Source organism: Crinia signifera, chromosome 11 (genome assembly GCF_055691185.1).
Source record: "Crinia signifera chromosome 11, ASM5569118v1, whole genome shotgun sequence".
NCBI classification, from domain to species: Eukaryota; Metazoa; Chordata; class Amphibia; order Anura; family Myobatrachidae; genus Crinia; species Crinia signifera.
In genome coordinates, this window is record NC_139227.1 from 115,245,202 (window position 1) to 115,261,929 (window position 16,728).

Consider the following 16,728-nt stretch of genomic DNA (forward strand, 5'->3'; position numbering starts at 1 on the left):
ACATGTGTTGACCTTTCTGTGTTGATTTTTTCTTGTGGCGATTCGCGGCACCCCCCACCCCGCTACCCCCCTCCAGCGATTCGCGGCACACCCCCCCCAACCCCCCCTCCTGCGGTTCACGACCCCCCCCCTTTAACAATCCGCGGCAACTGCCCCCGCGGCCCCCCCTCCCACGATTCGCTGCAAACCCCCGCGCAACCCCCCCTCCCTCCCATGATTCGCGGCACTTATGTCAACATTTACATGTGTTGACCTTTCTGTGTTTATTTTTTCTTGTAGCGATTCGCGGCACCACCCCCCCACCCCCCCCCGCGATTCGCAGCACCCCCCCCCTCCCGCAATTCACAGCACCCACCCCTACCCCATGACCCCTCCTCCCGCAATTCGCTATTTAACACATTTCACCTATAACTCAAGTTGCAATACAGGCATCTTTCATACAATTCTAACCATATGTCTCACAATACAAACGTTCACAAATTAAGGGGGCGCAGCCCCTTACGCCGGTGTGAAGAGCACCCGTAGGGCGCGATGAATCACCTAGTGTCTAATAATGGTTGAAAAACAATATAGCAGAAGCACCATCTGACGGGGACGCGCGAGCATCTCACAGGCTTACACGTCCCCGTCAGCAAGGTGGTGGGGAGCGGCTTCCCTGCCCATTTCTTCAGGGAGACAGGGAGTGGGTGCAGCTAGTGGGGGCTGCGGGGGAGGGCTCAGACGGAACGGGACGGGTGTGCGTCCTGTGCGCCTCGCCCCCTTCCGTCGGCTGGCACAGGGTGGTGATTGGCCATTATATCGCCAGGAGCAGCTCCATTGAGATCTGCTCCATCTGTAGGTCTCTTTACATTGCTACTGTCTATCTGGTGACCTACACTCAGATTTACCGCCTGACAGCCCAACTACACAGGGATTGCGAGAGGGGGGGAACAGGTAGATCATCTCCTTTGTTATAAATCCAAACATTCCCAGAGATGAATGGAAACTGGAAGTCCAAATGGTGAGAGACACACGATGCTCCTCCCCCTCCAAATGTTGTCATAAGGCCGGAATTGTACCATACACCTCTGGGTATATGACACCAGAGAAAGGAGAAGAAATGGCATCTACACTATATCAGCATTCAGAAATGGCCCCTGCTGCAGTGCGGTTGTATGGATTATGATTTATTGGGAAGCGGTCATCTATTAGAATGAACTTAGGTCTACAGTCATTAGGTCGACTGGCAGGAAGGTCGACCTGACTTAAGGTCGACATGGGCCAAGGTCGACATGACTTAAGGTCGAATTTGCATAAAGGTCAACATGAGGAAGGTCGACTGGTCATAAGGTCGACATGGGGTTTTTCACTGTTTTTTGAGCCGACATGTGCCGACAGGCGGTATTTCATGCCCTACCATCCACTAGGGCATGGAGGAGGTTAATAAAGCCGTGGCGAGCGAAGCGAGCCACCGTGCCCGAAGCATCGCGAGCGAAGCGAGCGATGCGAGGGTCCGATTCTCATTGCCAACTGTGTCAATGTCAACTGTGTCGACATTCGGATTGAAAAACAGTGAAAAACCCATGTCGACCTTATGACCAGTCGACCTTCCTAGTGTCGACCTTTATGCAAATTCGACCTTAAGTCGTGTCGACCTTGGCCCATGTCGACCTTAAATCAGGTCGACCTTCCTGCCAGTTGACCTAGTGGGGTCGACCTAATGACTGTAGACCTAAGTTCATTCTGACAGATGTACCGATTCCGATTTATTTATAGTAAAGAGACCATTACTGATCTCCACCCCAAACCTGATAACAGAGTTTTAGGCATCAGGACTGTATTTAAATCAGGGGAGATGTATCAGACCTTAGACAGAGAGTGTCGACCTAGACCCATGTTGACCTTGACCCACGTCGACCTTAACCCATGTCGACCTAGTGGTGTCGACCCAATGCTTGTCGATCTAGTTACTGTAGACCTAATGACCCTGTCCATACCCCATTAGTACCTCCTATGGGATAGTGTACACTCTTCTTATTGGACAAGCAGACAGCGGCAGCCCGATGCGCAGAATCTCGATGCTCGGTCGGTAAGCAATCTGCAATATCTTCTGTTGAATACGGTAGGAATTGTACATTTAGGTATTTTTGCAGATATATATTCATGTATAAGAGAACCTTTTAAATTTGGTTTACCCTTCTGTGGTTATTATAGATTTAAAATCACTCGCCTTAATCTAACTCTCTCTGCACATGTTACATCTGCCCCACCTACAGCGCAGCATGGTTTTGTTCATTAGAGAAAAAATAGCTTGGCTAACAACTCTGAATCAGGCTCATAATATAGACAAAGGCATAACGGGCCTCATTCAGATGCAGCTGCAGATAAAAATAATGATTATTTTTGAATAATAATGGATATCATTTATTTATTTTAAGACACAATTCGATCAGAAGGCAACTGAACCTCTCGAACCCAGATTTCAACATCCAGCAGTTTCAGAAGCAGGAACAGCTGACGGGCATCGGCCGCATCAAACCCGAACTCTACAAACAGCGGTCGGTGGAGACGGACGATGTCCGGAGAAACAATAGCAAATCCTGCGGGAAGCTCAACTTCATCATTAAATATGATTGTGACTTGGAAAAACTCATAGTAAAGATTCACAAGGCAGTCGGCCTGCCGGCGAAGGACTTCTCAGGAACGTCAGATCCTTACGTGAAGATTTATTTACTTCCGGATCGGAAGACCAAACACCAGACTAAGGTTCACCGGAAGACCCTCAATCCGGTGTTCGATGAGGTTTTTTTATTCTCCGTCCCCTATAATGAGTTGCCAAGCAGAAAACTCCACTTCTCGGTTTATGACTTTGACCGGTTCTCCAGGCACGATGTCATCGGGCAGATCATAGTGGATAATTTTTTAGACTTGGCAGATTTTCCCAGGGAAAGTAACATCTGGAGAGATATTGAGCATGTGACTAATGTAAGTACTAACGTCATACAACTACAGTATTGGTTCATTGTTTCTTTGTACACCTAGAGGTGTTGTGTGTGTCTGTGTGTATGTATATAACAGGGGCGTCACTAATTGTGGTGATGCCGGTTTCCATGTGCTGCAGGTGTGTGCCAGTAACAGGGTGTGAGGCTTCACCATGTATTGACACACTGGCAATGAGGCCAGCGGCGTAGCGGGAAGAGAGGAGGACAGGACAGCGGGTGGGAGGAGGCGGACCACTCCAGGAATTAATCTCCTGTAAATGAGTCATTACTTTTTTGACAACCAGGTAATTTCACACCAGGCCAGAGCAAGTAGGCCACTACTTCCCCTCACAGCCATTAGACTGCCCCTCATATCAGTTATACTGTCACAGGTGCAGTGCAAGATGGCAGGCTGGCAAAAACATGGTCAAACATTGAGGTCTGTCATCAGCTGAAATTCAACACCAATTTGTGGAGGTGTATTACCTAGGTGTCAGCATTATCATCTCCACCTACTGTTTACTGTATGGCATAATGCACTGTGTGACATAATATATACTGGCACCACTACAATGTGGATTATTGTGAACTGGGGGGATGCAATGTGATATAATAAGGACTGGTGGCACTGTGTGGTTTAATGTGAACTAGGGAGTATCATACAGTATGGCACTAATACTGTCTGGTGCATACATTTAAATAGGGAACTAATACTGTATGGTGCATAAAATGAATTAGGACACTAATACTGTCTGGTGCATACATTTAAATAGGGAACTAATACTGTATGGTGCATAAAATGAATTAGGACACTAATACTGTCTGGTGCATACATTTAAATAGGGAACTAATACTGTATGGTGCATAAAATGAATTAGGACACTAATACTGTATGGTGCATAAAATGAATTAGGACACTAATACTGTATGGTGCATAAAATTAACTAGGGCACTAATACTGTATGATGCATAAAATGAACTAAGGCACTAATACTGTATGATGCATAAAAATAACTAGGGCACTAATACTATATGGTGCATAAAATGAACTAGGGCACAAATACTGTATGGTGCATAGAATGAACTAGGGCAGTAATACTGTATGATGCATAAAATGAACTAGGGCACAAATACTGTATGGTGCATAAAATTAATTAGGACACTAACACTGTATGGTGCATAAAATGAACTAGGGCACAAATACTGTATGGTGCATAAAATGAACTAGGGCACTAATACTGTATGGTGCATAAAATGAATTAGGACACTAATACTGTATGGTGCATAAAATGAACTAGGGCACTAATACTATATGATGCATAAAATGAACTAAGGCACTAATACTGTATGGTGCATAAAATGAACTAGGGCACTAATACTGTATGGTGCATAAAATGAACTAGGGCACTAATACTGTATAATGCATAAAATTAACTAGGGCACTAATACTATATGGTGCATAAAATGAACTAGGGCACTAATACTGTATGGTGCATAAAATGAACTAGGGCACTAATACTGTATGATGCATAAAATGAACTAGGGCACAAATACTGTATGGTGCATAAAATTAACTAGGACACTAATACTGTATGGTGCATAAAATGAACTAGGGCGATAATACTGTATGTTGCATAAAATGAATTAGGACACTAATACTGTATGGTGCATAAAATGAACTAGGGCACTAATACTATATGATGCATAAAATGAACCAAGGCACTAATACTATATTGTGCATAAAATGAACTAGGGCACTAATACTGTATGGTGCATAAAATGAACTAGGGCACTAATACTGTATGATGCATAAAATTAACTAGGACACTAATACTGTATGGTGCATAAAATGAACTAGGGCGATAATACTGTATGTTGCATAAAATGAACTAGGGCACTAATACTGTATGGTGCATAAAATGAACTAGGGCACTAATACTGTATGGTGCATAAAATGAACTAGGGCACATATACTGTAAAGTGTGTCGACCCCCTGTATATGAACATAGATAATGTATATTTAATATGGGTGTGCTGAGCACTACTATTGTACCACACTCCAACATGACTTGTATACAGTCATTCACTTTAGCTTCTCCTATCAGAATGCTCTGGTCTCTATATGCTGGTGAAATGATTGACTTTGGTATAATTGTTGTGTTAGGCGGAGAATAATCTATACACAGAGACAGATGTGACATTATCAGGGAAATGTCTGATTTTCTGATAAATGTAGCTGTGTAATATTGAGAGAGTGCTATTTATTAACCGTATTCTGTGCTAGATTCAGTGATAGACATTTCTGGGATTGTGATAGCTGCACAGATAAATCTGGGTCACTCCACCTCTAGTCTAAAAATCCAGTAAGCCCTTAATAGTGTTTGTGCCATCACAAGTGTGTACAGATGAAATACATTGATGGATTTTCTGCACTCTGCTGCTTAGTCGCTCCCCGTACGCTCAGCCAGTGCTGTCCCTGTCAATCAGGACACAGTATATCTAACAGTGCATAAATTATATATCAAATGAGAAGTCTGTTGTCTATATATAGAAACATACACATATAGCATGTTTGTGCTGTGCTTCAAGATATGTAGCTCTGTGTGTGCACAAATATTTACAGCCTAGAGAACACCCCCCTCACACACACACACACACACACACACACACACACACACACACACACACACACACACACACACACACGTGAATCCCCTCACTAGGGGCCTTATTCTAGTTTTACTCTTAGAGGCAAAATACTTCTTAGATGGACAAAACCATGTGCACTGCAGGGGGGGGGGGGCAGATGTAACATGTGCAGAGAGAATTAGATTTGAGTGAGTTATTTTGTTTCTATGCAGGGAAAATACTGACTGCTTTATTTTTACACTGCAGTATAGATCTCACTTTGCAGAAATCCCACCCAAATCTAATTATCTGCACATGTTACATCTGCCCCCCTGCAGTGCACATGGTTTTGTCCAGCTAAGAAGGAATTTGCCTCTAAGAGTGAACTAGAATAAGGCCCTAACATCCCATCTTCAATAAAACTCCGAACTTATTTAATTTATTACAGACTGCATATGATTCTTCTCAAGACCGTCTCTGGATGAAACCATGGCCCTTATTCTGGTTCACTCACAAAGGCAAATTCCTTCTCAAATGGACAAAACCAGATGTAACATGTGCAGAGAGATTTAGATTTGGGTGAGTTATTTTGTTTCTGTGCAGAGAAAATACTGACTGCTTTATTTTTAAACTGCAATATAGATCTCACTTTGAAGTAAAACCCCACCCAAATCTAATTCTATCTGCACAAGGTACATCTGCCCCACCTGCAGTGCACATGGTTTTGTCCATTTGAGAAGGAATTTGCCTTTGCGAGTAAACCAGTATAAGGGCCTAAATTTCATCCAGAGATATAGTGGGGCAGATGTATCAACCAGCGTTAAGTGCAAAAATGCACTTAACGCTGGTTAACTGGGGGGGATTACGTTTATCCTAATGTATTACTAGCGCACCTAACGTGCGCTAGTGACAGCCCGCCGAGTTACGCTCGGCGGGGCTGTCCCCTGCAATCCCCGCCAGGGATTAACGGCGATGTATCAACAGCCTTCAAGGCGTTAATTCGCCCCGGCCGCTTCGCCAGCTCAGGGCTAGCGTTGTCCTATCCCCCACTAAGGGGACAACACTAGCCCTGCGTCTGGCTTGGGCTGCGCTGGAGATCTCGCGCATGCCCAGAAAGCCGGCCAGGGGGGGGGACGGCGAGTGCGCATGTGCGGGGCGGCGAGGGAGACGATAAGGAGAGCCGTTCACGCTGGGGATAACGGCTCTCCTTATCAGCTGGGATGGGGTTAATACATCTGCCTATAACGTTTGCCCGCTTCTCCACGTTATGCTGGCGAAGCGGGAATCGTTATTCGCCAAACGTTATAGGCAGATTAATACATCTGCCCCATTGGGTCACACACTACCCATAGCAAGTCATTATAGACTGTCCCTCCATCTTCCAATCAGATGGGCCCTTTTAATCATTGTGGATGTCCGGTACATAAACACGGATTACTTAACCTGTCCTGTGCCATTCAGAGTTCCCCTTATCGAAGGCCTATGTTGAACAAACAGACTATCCTGCAATGGGAATAAGAGCCAGACAGTCAGAAATGACCTTAGTGGTCACATGATGAGAGATGGAACGGGAAAGACAATGTCCTATATTCCGTATGACTGTGGACCCATAGTAGTCACACAACATTGGCTAAATCTGTAGCTTAATAATGACGCCTCAAAGAAACATAATGATAAAAGAACAAAGCAGTTTGGGGGTGTGACCGGACGCCTGCCCTTAGCTCTGGCTACGCCCTTCGGGTCCACAGATAACGGTTCCTGGTCTCACGGGACCTGGCCAATAGGGGATTCCCTGTTACCGTCAGTAACCGCCTGTTACTGACTCCACCCACTACGCAGTGGGCGGGGTTATCGCTGCCACCACCAGACTCCTCCTACGTGGCGTCTGGAACCACGGATACCTCCTCAGGCCCAACCGCTGGCCCTGAGTACTACCTGCGTCGACACACTGCTGGTGTCGACTAGTCCCCCACTGGTCACGGACCAGGCCTCTGCTTTGGTAGCTGGCAGAGCGGAGACTCGGAGACGCTGGATGCTATGCCCAGAACAGCCGGAGAACGGAATTATTGCAATTAATTCTGTTGGTCGCAGATGAAGCAGACTTCTTGGGCAAAAGATGGTTTATTGCCAATGGATCTGAAAAGATCCCTTCTCCTTGCAGAGGTATACAGCATACAGATGTTACAGCATTCAGATACAGGCAGAAGCACAACTTTGGGCTCACAGAGCCCTGCTTATATAGGCAGAAAACTCTTTGACATTGTCAGATCCTCCCCCATACATTTACAATTTGCATCTCAATCTGATACGTTACTTCCCGTGCATAACGAACCAAGATTACATACTACAAAGGATAAATCCAATTTCCTTAGAATATATAACTTTCAGGAACAGGGGAGATATTTGTCTCCTGGTAGCATGTTTACATAACGAAACACAAATGTCTGTGCCTCATCAACACCTCACACACAGGATGTCCTGGGCTCAGGGACCCATCACATATGGTACACAAATTTCCTTATCACCTTTTACACAGGGCTTCAGACACAGAGCCTACTCCCTGCTGTGTTTTGGACACTCACAGACCTTCTGACAAGAGGGGCCGATTAGCATTTAATTTCCTCATCACCAAGATGTGCTAAATTCTTTCCCCCCAGAAATGTACAAAGTGCATTGTAAGTCCAGATTGCATTCCTCAATATTCAATACAATATACACAATATATGATGCAGTCCTAGCTCAGTGCCAAACATATATTACATAAATACATATGATATGTGTGCCGGGTGCCCAGCTCAGTGCTATAACTTACATCAGCACTGCAGCAGGGGTCCTGTCCCAGCTCAGTGCTACTCATACAGTTTAAAACAGGGCAAGTGCCCTTGTTCTGAATAACGGCCAAGCACGGATAGTTAACCCCTTCAGTGCTGTAGCCGCCATTAACCCCGTGTGCTGGGCTCTCCGGCCACACTTCTTCCCCCCCCCTTCAAGCGGGAAACCAGAGGGCCATGTCCCAACGACTTGGCTCCTGGTCCCGCAGCCCATTTGGGGGTTACTGGGAGTGCCTGGGGGTGTTGGCCCCAGCCTAGACAGTTCCTCCAGACTGCAGTGGGCCATATCCGGTTGGTGCTGAAAGTCCACACAGTCACCACAGTGTCCAAGTCCAAGGCCCCACAACAACAGTCTGTCTGTTTCCCCTAATGAAGGGAGCAAACCTTCATCAGGTGGGTGTTCCTTCACCCCAGTGGGGTGCCAGTGGCACCATCTGTGCCAAAGCTGGTCTGCTGCATACACAATTGCCACCCAGTGTGTCCAAATTGTGGCATACCCCACCTCCCACCATAGCAGTATTCTGCTCACACAAGCCACAGGGTGCTCCTGCCCACATGGCTCCTTCTGGCTCAGTACTGCTGCCAGTCCGTGCAGTGACGCAATAGTCCGTACCACAATGTCCTGGTAATAAATATGCGTCATCAGCACTGGAGCTGGTACCAGAGCCTCCTTCAGCGACTGGAATGCCAACTCACAAGCAGGTGTACATTCCACTGTCTTGGGAAGACCCTTCCTAGTCACTACTGTAAGGGACATCACTACCAAACTAGAGTCAGGGACAACTTGTCTGTAGGGCCTTACAGTTTCTAAGGTCAGTACCTGTCTGGGGGTTGTGGGCTGGGGACAGCCTCTGGTCGCCTCTACCTTCCCTGGTCTGGGCCTACCCCTGTCGCCTCCCACACTATCCTCCAGGCACTGCACCCCTGTCACTTCTCTCGGGCACCCGTCTGCAACAACTGTCAGACCTGCCCTCCTGTCCTCCTCAAAGGACCTACGTCTTGGGGAACCCACCCTCTCTGGTGTATCCCCTCCTACCTTCCTGACTACCCTGGGCCTGAACCCTTCCTGCCCGGGCACACTCCCCACCCCCACCCCATCAAGGCCGCTGCGAGCTTGGCACCGTATGCCTGTCAGGGATGGGTCAGAGAGCGGAGCCTCCTGAACCCCCTGCCAGTGCCCCTCACTTTCTCCTAAAGGGGGACACTCTACAGGGGCATCTAGGTTGGGATGTCTAGGGTCATTCTGGTTTGGGTCAGTCATGTAAAGGTCAGTGTGGTCACTCATACTCACCGCTGGAGTTGGCAAACCACTAGGAACAGGAGCATCGCTGGGCACCCTCACAGGATACAACAAGCTGGCACACACATCCTCTGCGTTGCTAGGGGACGTAGGCACACCAGAGGCAAAAGGCATGCTGGGGAGATGCGCTGATCTAGCCGCTGTGGTCTTTTCCTCTGGGCTGGTTGATGCTGTGGTTGGCTGTGCTGGCAGTTGTCTGGCCGCTGTGGTCTTTTCCTCTGGGCTGGGCTGTGCTGGTGTCGCTGGTAAGGACTGTAGTCTGGCAGCTTGACTCCAGGCGATGGCGTTAGCAAATGTAGTAACGATTCCACCCCCAAGATCATTCCCCAGGACTACATCTGTTGGGAGGCCATCCATGACGGCAACATCTCGCAACTCTGGTCCAGCCCCCCAATCCAGGTAGACTCTGGCCATGGGTACCTCTCGCTCCGCTCCATCTGCCATTGTAACTTTGGCAGTGCGACCCTGCAAGATTGCAGCAGGATCAATCAGTCTGGGGCTCACCACAGTGATTGAGGCCCCAGAGTCTCTCAGGCCTTCCCCCTGCAGGGGCCCCACTTGGACCGCCTGCAGGTGCCGCCACATATTCTGTAGAGGCCGCGTGGCCATGCAGGTGACCCTCTCCTCTGAGTTCACCTGTTTCCCGCCACACTCCATCGGACTGACTGGAGGGGGTACAGTCTCTGTGGACTCATCTCCACGGGTTAAGCAAGCAAGCTGGGCTCCAGCACTCGGAATTGTAGCGCGAATCTGGGGTGCCAGCAGTGTGGGACAGTTCATCCTAAGATGTCCGATTTTCCCACAGCTGTAGCACTTCTTGACCAGTCGGGGCTCCGATGATCCCTGATTACTCGCAGGGACGCTGCGGGGCGATTGCTGGCCAAGAGCACCCGGGTTGGAAGATGCTTGCTTTGGGGGGCGATGAGCTGAAGAGGGGTGTCCCCCTGGTGGTACAGTCCTTTGTAGTGGGCTGCTACTTGGGCGTTTCAGCCCCTGTGACCGAATTGCCACATACTTGTCCGCTAGCTGGGCAGCCATCTTTATGCTCGTTGGCTCCCGATCTAGCACCCACTCCTTCACTTCCTGGGCACACCTGCGGTAGAACTGCTCCCTGCAGATCACATCAATCAGGGTGTCCCAGGTTGTGGCCTTTGATTCCTGCACCCACTTCACCAAGTACTGCCGCAGCTGGGTGGCAAACTGCTCGTGGGTGCTGCCAGGATTCTTTGGCAAGTCCCGAAACTTTTTCCTGTAGGACTCAGGAGTTACAAAAAACCGTTGGAGGAGGGCCTTGGCGACAACATCATAGTCCCCACAGTCCTCATTAGCCACTCCTCGATAGGCCTCCAAGGCCTCTCCATGCAGGGTGGGCACAAGGTGTCTTACCCACTCCTGTTTGGGCAAATCATGTAGTTTACAAGTCCTCTCAAAAACTTGCAAATGTCCATCAATGTCCCCATCGCTGTCGGCAAACTTGGCAAACTGAATCCGTCCCGCTCGGGGGGTAGCAGCTGACAACGGCGCCCGGGGTACCACAGCCTGTGGTGCCCGCTCCGCATGCCACATCCGAATGATGAGCATGCGTTCTTGTTCCGTTGCCCTCTCCCCTAATTCCGCTAGCCGATCTGCTAGGCTATCCGCGCCGTCCACCCTGGGACGCGGGGATCCTGGCCCTGCTAGGGAATGTTGGGAAGCATGGCTGCTGCTAGAGGGGGCGGGGCTTGTGAGTCTCACCGGGTCCAGATGAAGGTCCTCTGTGTGGCTGTCCTCCTGGACACGGTCACCATCAGCGTGCTGCACCTCCTCCCGACTCGACTCCTCCAAGCGCTTGAGCGCCGCCCTCATTTCGTTTACAGTTGCTTTGGAAGGGATATCCACACCCTTCCCCCGACACACGATCTCGAGGTCATCCTTCGACATTCCATTGAAGTCCGCCATCTTGCGCGTTCTCCTGGCTGCAGTTACTCCTCCCTGAGTAACTCGGCTTCTCCAATCGGGTGACTGAAGAGCCGCCTGGGTTATCCCACCGGCTTGCCACCAATTTCTGTGACCGGACGCCTGCCCTTAGCTCTGGCTACGCCCTTCGGGTCCACAGATAACGGTTCCTGGTCTCACGGGACCTGGCCAATAGGGGATTCCCTGTTACCGTCAGTAACCGCCTGTTACTGACTCCACCCACTACGCAGTGGGCGGGGTTATCGCTGCCACCACCAGACTCCTCCTACGTGGCGTCTGGAACCACGGATACCTCCTCAGGCCCAACCGCTGGCCCTGAGTACTACCTGCGTCGACACACTGCTGGTGTCGACTAGTCCCCCACTGGTCACGGACCAGGCCTCTGCTTTGGTAGCTGGCAGAGCGGAGACTCGGAGACGCTGGATGCTATGCCCAGAACAGCCGGAGAACGGAATTATTGCAATTAATTCTGTTGGTCGCAGATGAAGCAGACTTCTTGGGCAAAAGATGGTTTATTGCCAATGGATCTGAAAAGATCCCTTCTCCTTGCAGAGGTATACAGCATACAGATGTTACAGCATTCAGATACAGGCAGAAGCACAACTTTGGGCTCACAGAGCCCTGCTTATATAGGCAGAAAACTCTTTGACATTGTCAGATCCTCCCCCATACATTTACAATTTGCATCTCAATCTGATACGTTACTTCCCGTGCATAACGAACCAAGATTACATACTACAAAGGATAAATCCAATTTCCTTAGAATATATAACTTTCAGGAACAGGGGAGATATTTGTCTCCTGGTAGCATGTTTACATAACGAAACACAAATGTCTGTGCCTCATCAACACCTCACACACAGGATGTCCTGGGCTCAGGGACCCATCACATATGGTACACAAATTTCCTTATCACCTTTTACACAGGGCTTCAGACACAGAGCCTACTCCCTGCTGTGTTTTGGACACTCACAGACCTTCTGACAAGAGGGGCCGATTAGCATTTAATTTCCTCATCACCAAGATGTGCTAAATTCTTTCCCCCCAGAAATGTACAAAGTGCATTGTAAGTCCAGATTGCATTCCTCAATATTCAATACAATATACACAATATATGATGCAGTCCTAGCTCAGTGCCAAACATATATTACATAAATACATATGATATGTGTGCCGGGTGCCCAGCTCAGTGCTATAACTTACATCAGCACTGCAGCAGGGGTCCTGTCCCAGCTCAGTGCTACTCATACAGTTTAAAACAGGGCAAGTGCCCTTGTTCTGAATAACGGCCAAGCACGGATAGTTAACCCCTTCAGTGCTGTAGCCGCCATTAACCCCGTGTGCTGGGCTCTCCGGCCACAGGGGGGTATTCAATTACCTGTGGTCAATTACCATATCTAATTGACCCCTCAGGGGTTATTAAATTGTCATCTAGAAGGTGCTAAATAAATAATCTATTTATTTATTTAGCACCTTCTAGAAGATAATAGATTGAATCTGATTGGTTGGTATTGACAACATCCCATCTTCAATAGAAGTCGCATTTTAGGAAATAATTTTCCTTGAATTTTTCTTTTTTGGGCAATGGTTTGGTGTTGATTTTGCCCTATAAAGACCATTTTTTGTCGGGCACCGTTAAATTCTCCCATTGGGCCTTATTCAGACCTCTTCGCTTAGGGATTAGGTTGACTCGCAAGGATGCAAATTCGCACCCGAGCTAAGCAACCAGAATAACCCCGTAAGTGTAATAGTCAGACATAACGGATGGGGCATTAGATAGTAATATGAGTTTCCTCCATGTTTATAAGACATGTTTCAGGTTTCCATCAGTTCTTCTTATTCCCTGCAAGGTCAAGTTAATTGTCATTGTCTGTCTATCCGGCCGGGAGAACGTCTTATGTAGGATGAGGTCACCCTGAAATAATAGCCATATCAGATTCTGTAATACGAGATGTACAGGCGAAACGAGAACATTGACTGATTAATTGTATCCTCTTATACAATCGATGGCGTGTATAACAATGCATTCAGCGGATTCTTGGGTTACAGGGTCCGGTACAGATGGTTTTTGTACATTTTTTAAATACCACAACGCTCCATCAACTGTATATAATAGGCTATGTTCTCCTCACCGCTGTGAGGTGAAGTACTGCCACTGACCAGTAGAGGGCATTTGACGGACCAAATTATTCCTTTGTGTACTAAAAGCATGTTATAACAGAAAGTGAAAGCAAATTTTGGTGTATTTATAATCATGAATATGGTCCTTTATACGTAGGGTTACCACCCATCCCAGATTACTCCGGACAGTCAATGTCCGGGAACCGCACTGCCACTAGTGACAAGAGGTGAGGAGATGCGCCGGGTGGCAGGTCTGTGTCGGGACTCGGGGTCCATTCCCTTGGGATAACTAGCACCTCAGGAACGTCTCTATGTTATAACACTGACACTGTCATTATGGTTATTGCGAGGTTATAATAAATAAATCCGACTTCTAAAACAAAACAAACACCGTCAGCAGAAATGTGCTATTGGTCACCATGACAACCCTGTCATGGATGGCGCCATGTTTCCGCATCGGTGACCGGAAGCAGAAGTCGTCCGCTGACTGAAGAAATCGTACAGGTGGAGCTGGGGGGAATAGTGGGATAATTCTCAGGGGGAGGGACTCTGTATGCCCGGGAGACGTGTGAGTTCAGGTACAGGGGGGTCTCGGCAGCATCTTCTAGTTACCCGCTGCGGGGTGTGTGCAGGCCTGGGGCACTAGGGCAAGTTGGGGAATGAGTTTCTGGTACGCTGCCTGCATACCCTCCAACATGACCCATTCCATTAGGTACAAAATGCTCTGTTCCTGGACTTCCCTGCCAGTGGCAGTTACAGAGGTGGTGCTCCAGCACAGTCCACTGTTCAAAGAGGGGTGGTCACATCAACTGCCAGTGAGTCCAGGACAGTTATGTTTGGGGTGGCAGTAGGTGTGGTTCCCCTTTTTTAATATTGGACTGCGCTGCAGCCTTACCTCTGTAACTGCCACTGGCAGGGAAGTCCAGAAACAGAGCATTTTGTACCTAATGGAATGGGTCATGTTGGAGGGTATGTGCCTGTAGTCTCAGCCATGGTGTCGGCTTACATGGTGCAGTGTCCGTCACTACAGAGGGCAGTACAGCAGGGGGACCCCTGACTGGTGACAGGTGGCCCCTGACTGACTGGTGGCAGGGGCCCCATGACTAGTGGCAGGTGGCCCCTGACTGTCTGACTGATGGCAGGGAGCCCCTGAGTGTCACCTTAATGAGTGATGTCCCATACCTCCCAACTTTGGAGGAGTCCGAGGAGGGACGCAGCTGGCCGGAAGTTTCGGGGCCTGGCCTAATTTTGGGGCGTGGCCCCCATTTTGCCGCTATGGGGGCATGACCCAGAGGCTCTGTGAGCCTCTAGCCATGCCCCCAGCCCCCTGGCTACGGGAATAGACGCTTAGCAGCCAACAGGGGGGACTCCCAACAGCCCCCCCCTCACCGCGGGACACTGCCGGCCGCGGGAGGGACAGACTGGTGACCCCTGACTGGTGACAAGTGGCCCCTGACTCCTAGCTTTGGGATTACCTCTTTACAAGCGGTCTGATTATTTGTGCAGCACAAACTCAGCCCATTGACATTGAGATGTTATTATCCTTTTGCACCAGTGAAAGTTACCACTGTTTACATGTAGCAGATACATTTTCAATAAACACTTTTTGCCGTAATATACTCTGTAGCAGCACAACGTTCCCTGCACATACCGACCTCATTATAGGGACTCCATATCTCTGACATAGCACATATTGGGCCAGATGTATCAAGCTTCAAAAAGAGATAAAATGGAGAGTTATAAACAACCAGCCAATCAGCTCCTATCTGTCATGTTACAGGTTGGGTTTGAAAAATGACAGGAAGGAGCTGATTGGCTGGTTGTTTATAACTCTCCACTCAATCACTTTTTTAAACTTGATACATCTGGCCCATTGTTAGGCAGCGCTGTACATCATTTTCATTATCTACAACGTAAAGGGGTTGGGACACCTTTGAGGATACAGTAGCAGTGCCACAACACACTATAGCATCACGGGTTAAGCGCAGTGTTAGACTACAATCCTGTTACCTGCCTGCCGCCTGCTTAAACTCCCCCTTGGCAACGTGCATTAATAATATTCCCCCATTGGCAACGAGCATTAATAATATTCCCCCCCTTGGCAACGAGCATTAATAATACCCCCCCCCCCCCTTGGCAGCGAGTATTAATAATATTCCCCCCCTTGGCAAGGAGCATTAATTAAATTCCCTCTTGGCAACGAGCATTAATTATATTCCCCCTTGGCAACGAGCATTAATTATATACCCCCATGGCAATGAGCATTAGTTATAATCCCCCTTGGCAACAAGCATTAATTAAATTCCCCCTTGGCAACAAGCATTAATTAATTAAGCTCCCCTTGTCAACATGCATTGATTACACTCCCCCTTGGTAATAGGCATTTGCACTCCCCCTGGGCAACATGCATTTGGGTACTCTTTACCTAGCACGGCGCCCACGATTTTGATCGTGGGCATCGCAGGTAAAAAAATTGCGGGCATCGCGGCCATTGAATGCACTAAAAATCGGGTGCGACGCGACCGACGCGATGCCCACGATTTCCCATAGGGATCAATGTTAAATTTCTCAATTGACCCGATTTTACTGTTCAATGCCTCAATTGACCCGATTTTTCCATAGGAATCAATGTTAAATGGCCCACAGAGGCCAAATAGGCACCCTAAAGTGTGAAATGGCCCCCACAATTGTTAACGCCACCCCACGATCAACGTGAACCCGAAGCGTGGCGAGCGCAGCGAGCCCGCGAGGGGCGGCGGTACGCGTCCTACGACCTTTTCATACCCCCACTATCCACGTCGGCGTGGATTTGAGCGCTCGCCACGCTTCGGGTTCACGTTGATCGTGGGGTGGCGTTAACAATTGTGGGGGCCATTTCACACTTTAGGGTGCCTATTTGGCCTCTGTGGGCCATTTAACATTGTTTCCTATG

The 16,728-nt window shown here is 48.5% G+C and overlaps 1 protein-coding gene across 2 annotated transcripts in view; it reads left to right on the forward strand.

Annotated features, from left to right (window-relative positions):
* The window catches only part of SYT9 (synaptotagmin 9), a 137,659-nt gene that overhangs the window by 32,266 nt on the left and 88,665 nt on the right, over positions 1 to 16,728 (forward strand). For both annotated transcript variants that reach the window (XR_014465446.1, XM_083164319.1), the window contains exon 3: positions 2,418 to 2,964. Coding sequence is in view for 1 of the 2 variants with exons in the window: in XM_083164319.1 (XP_083020445.1) it covers positions 2,418 to 2,964 (547 nt within the window). In the remaining variant the exon portion in view is untranslated. The remainder of the gene's footprint in view (positions 1 to 2,417; positions 2,965 to 16,728) is intronic.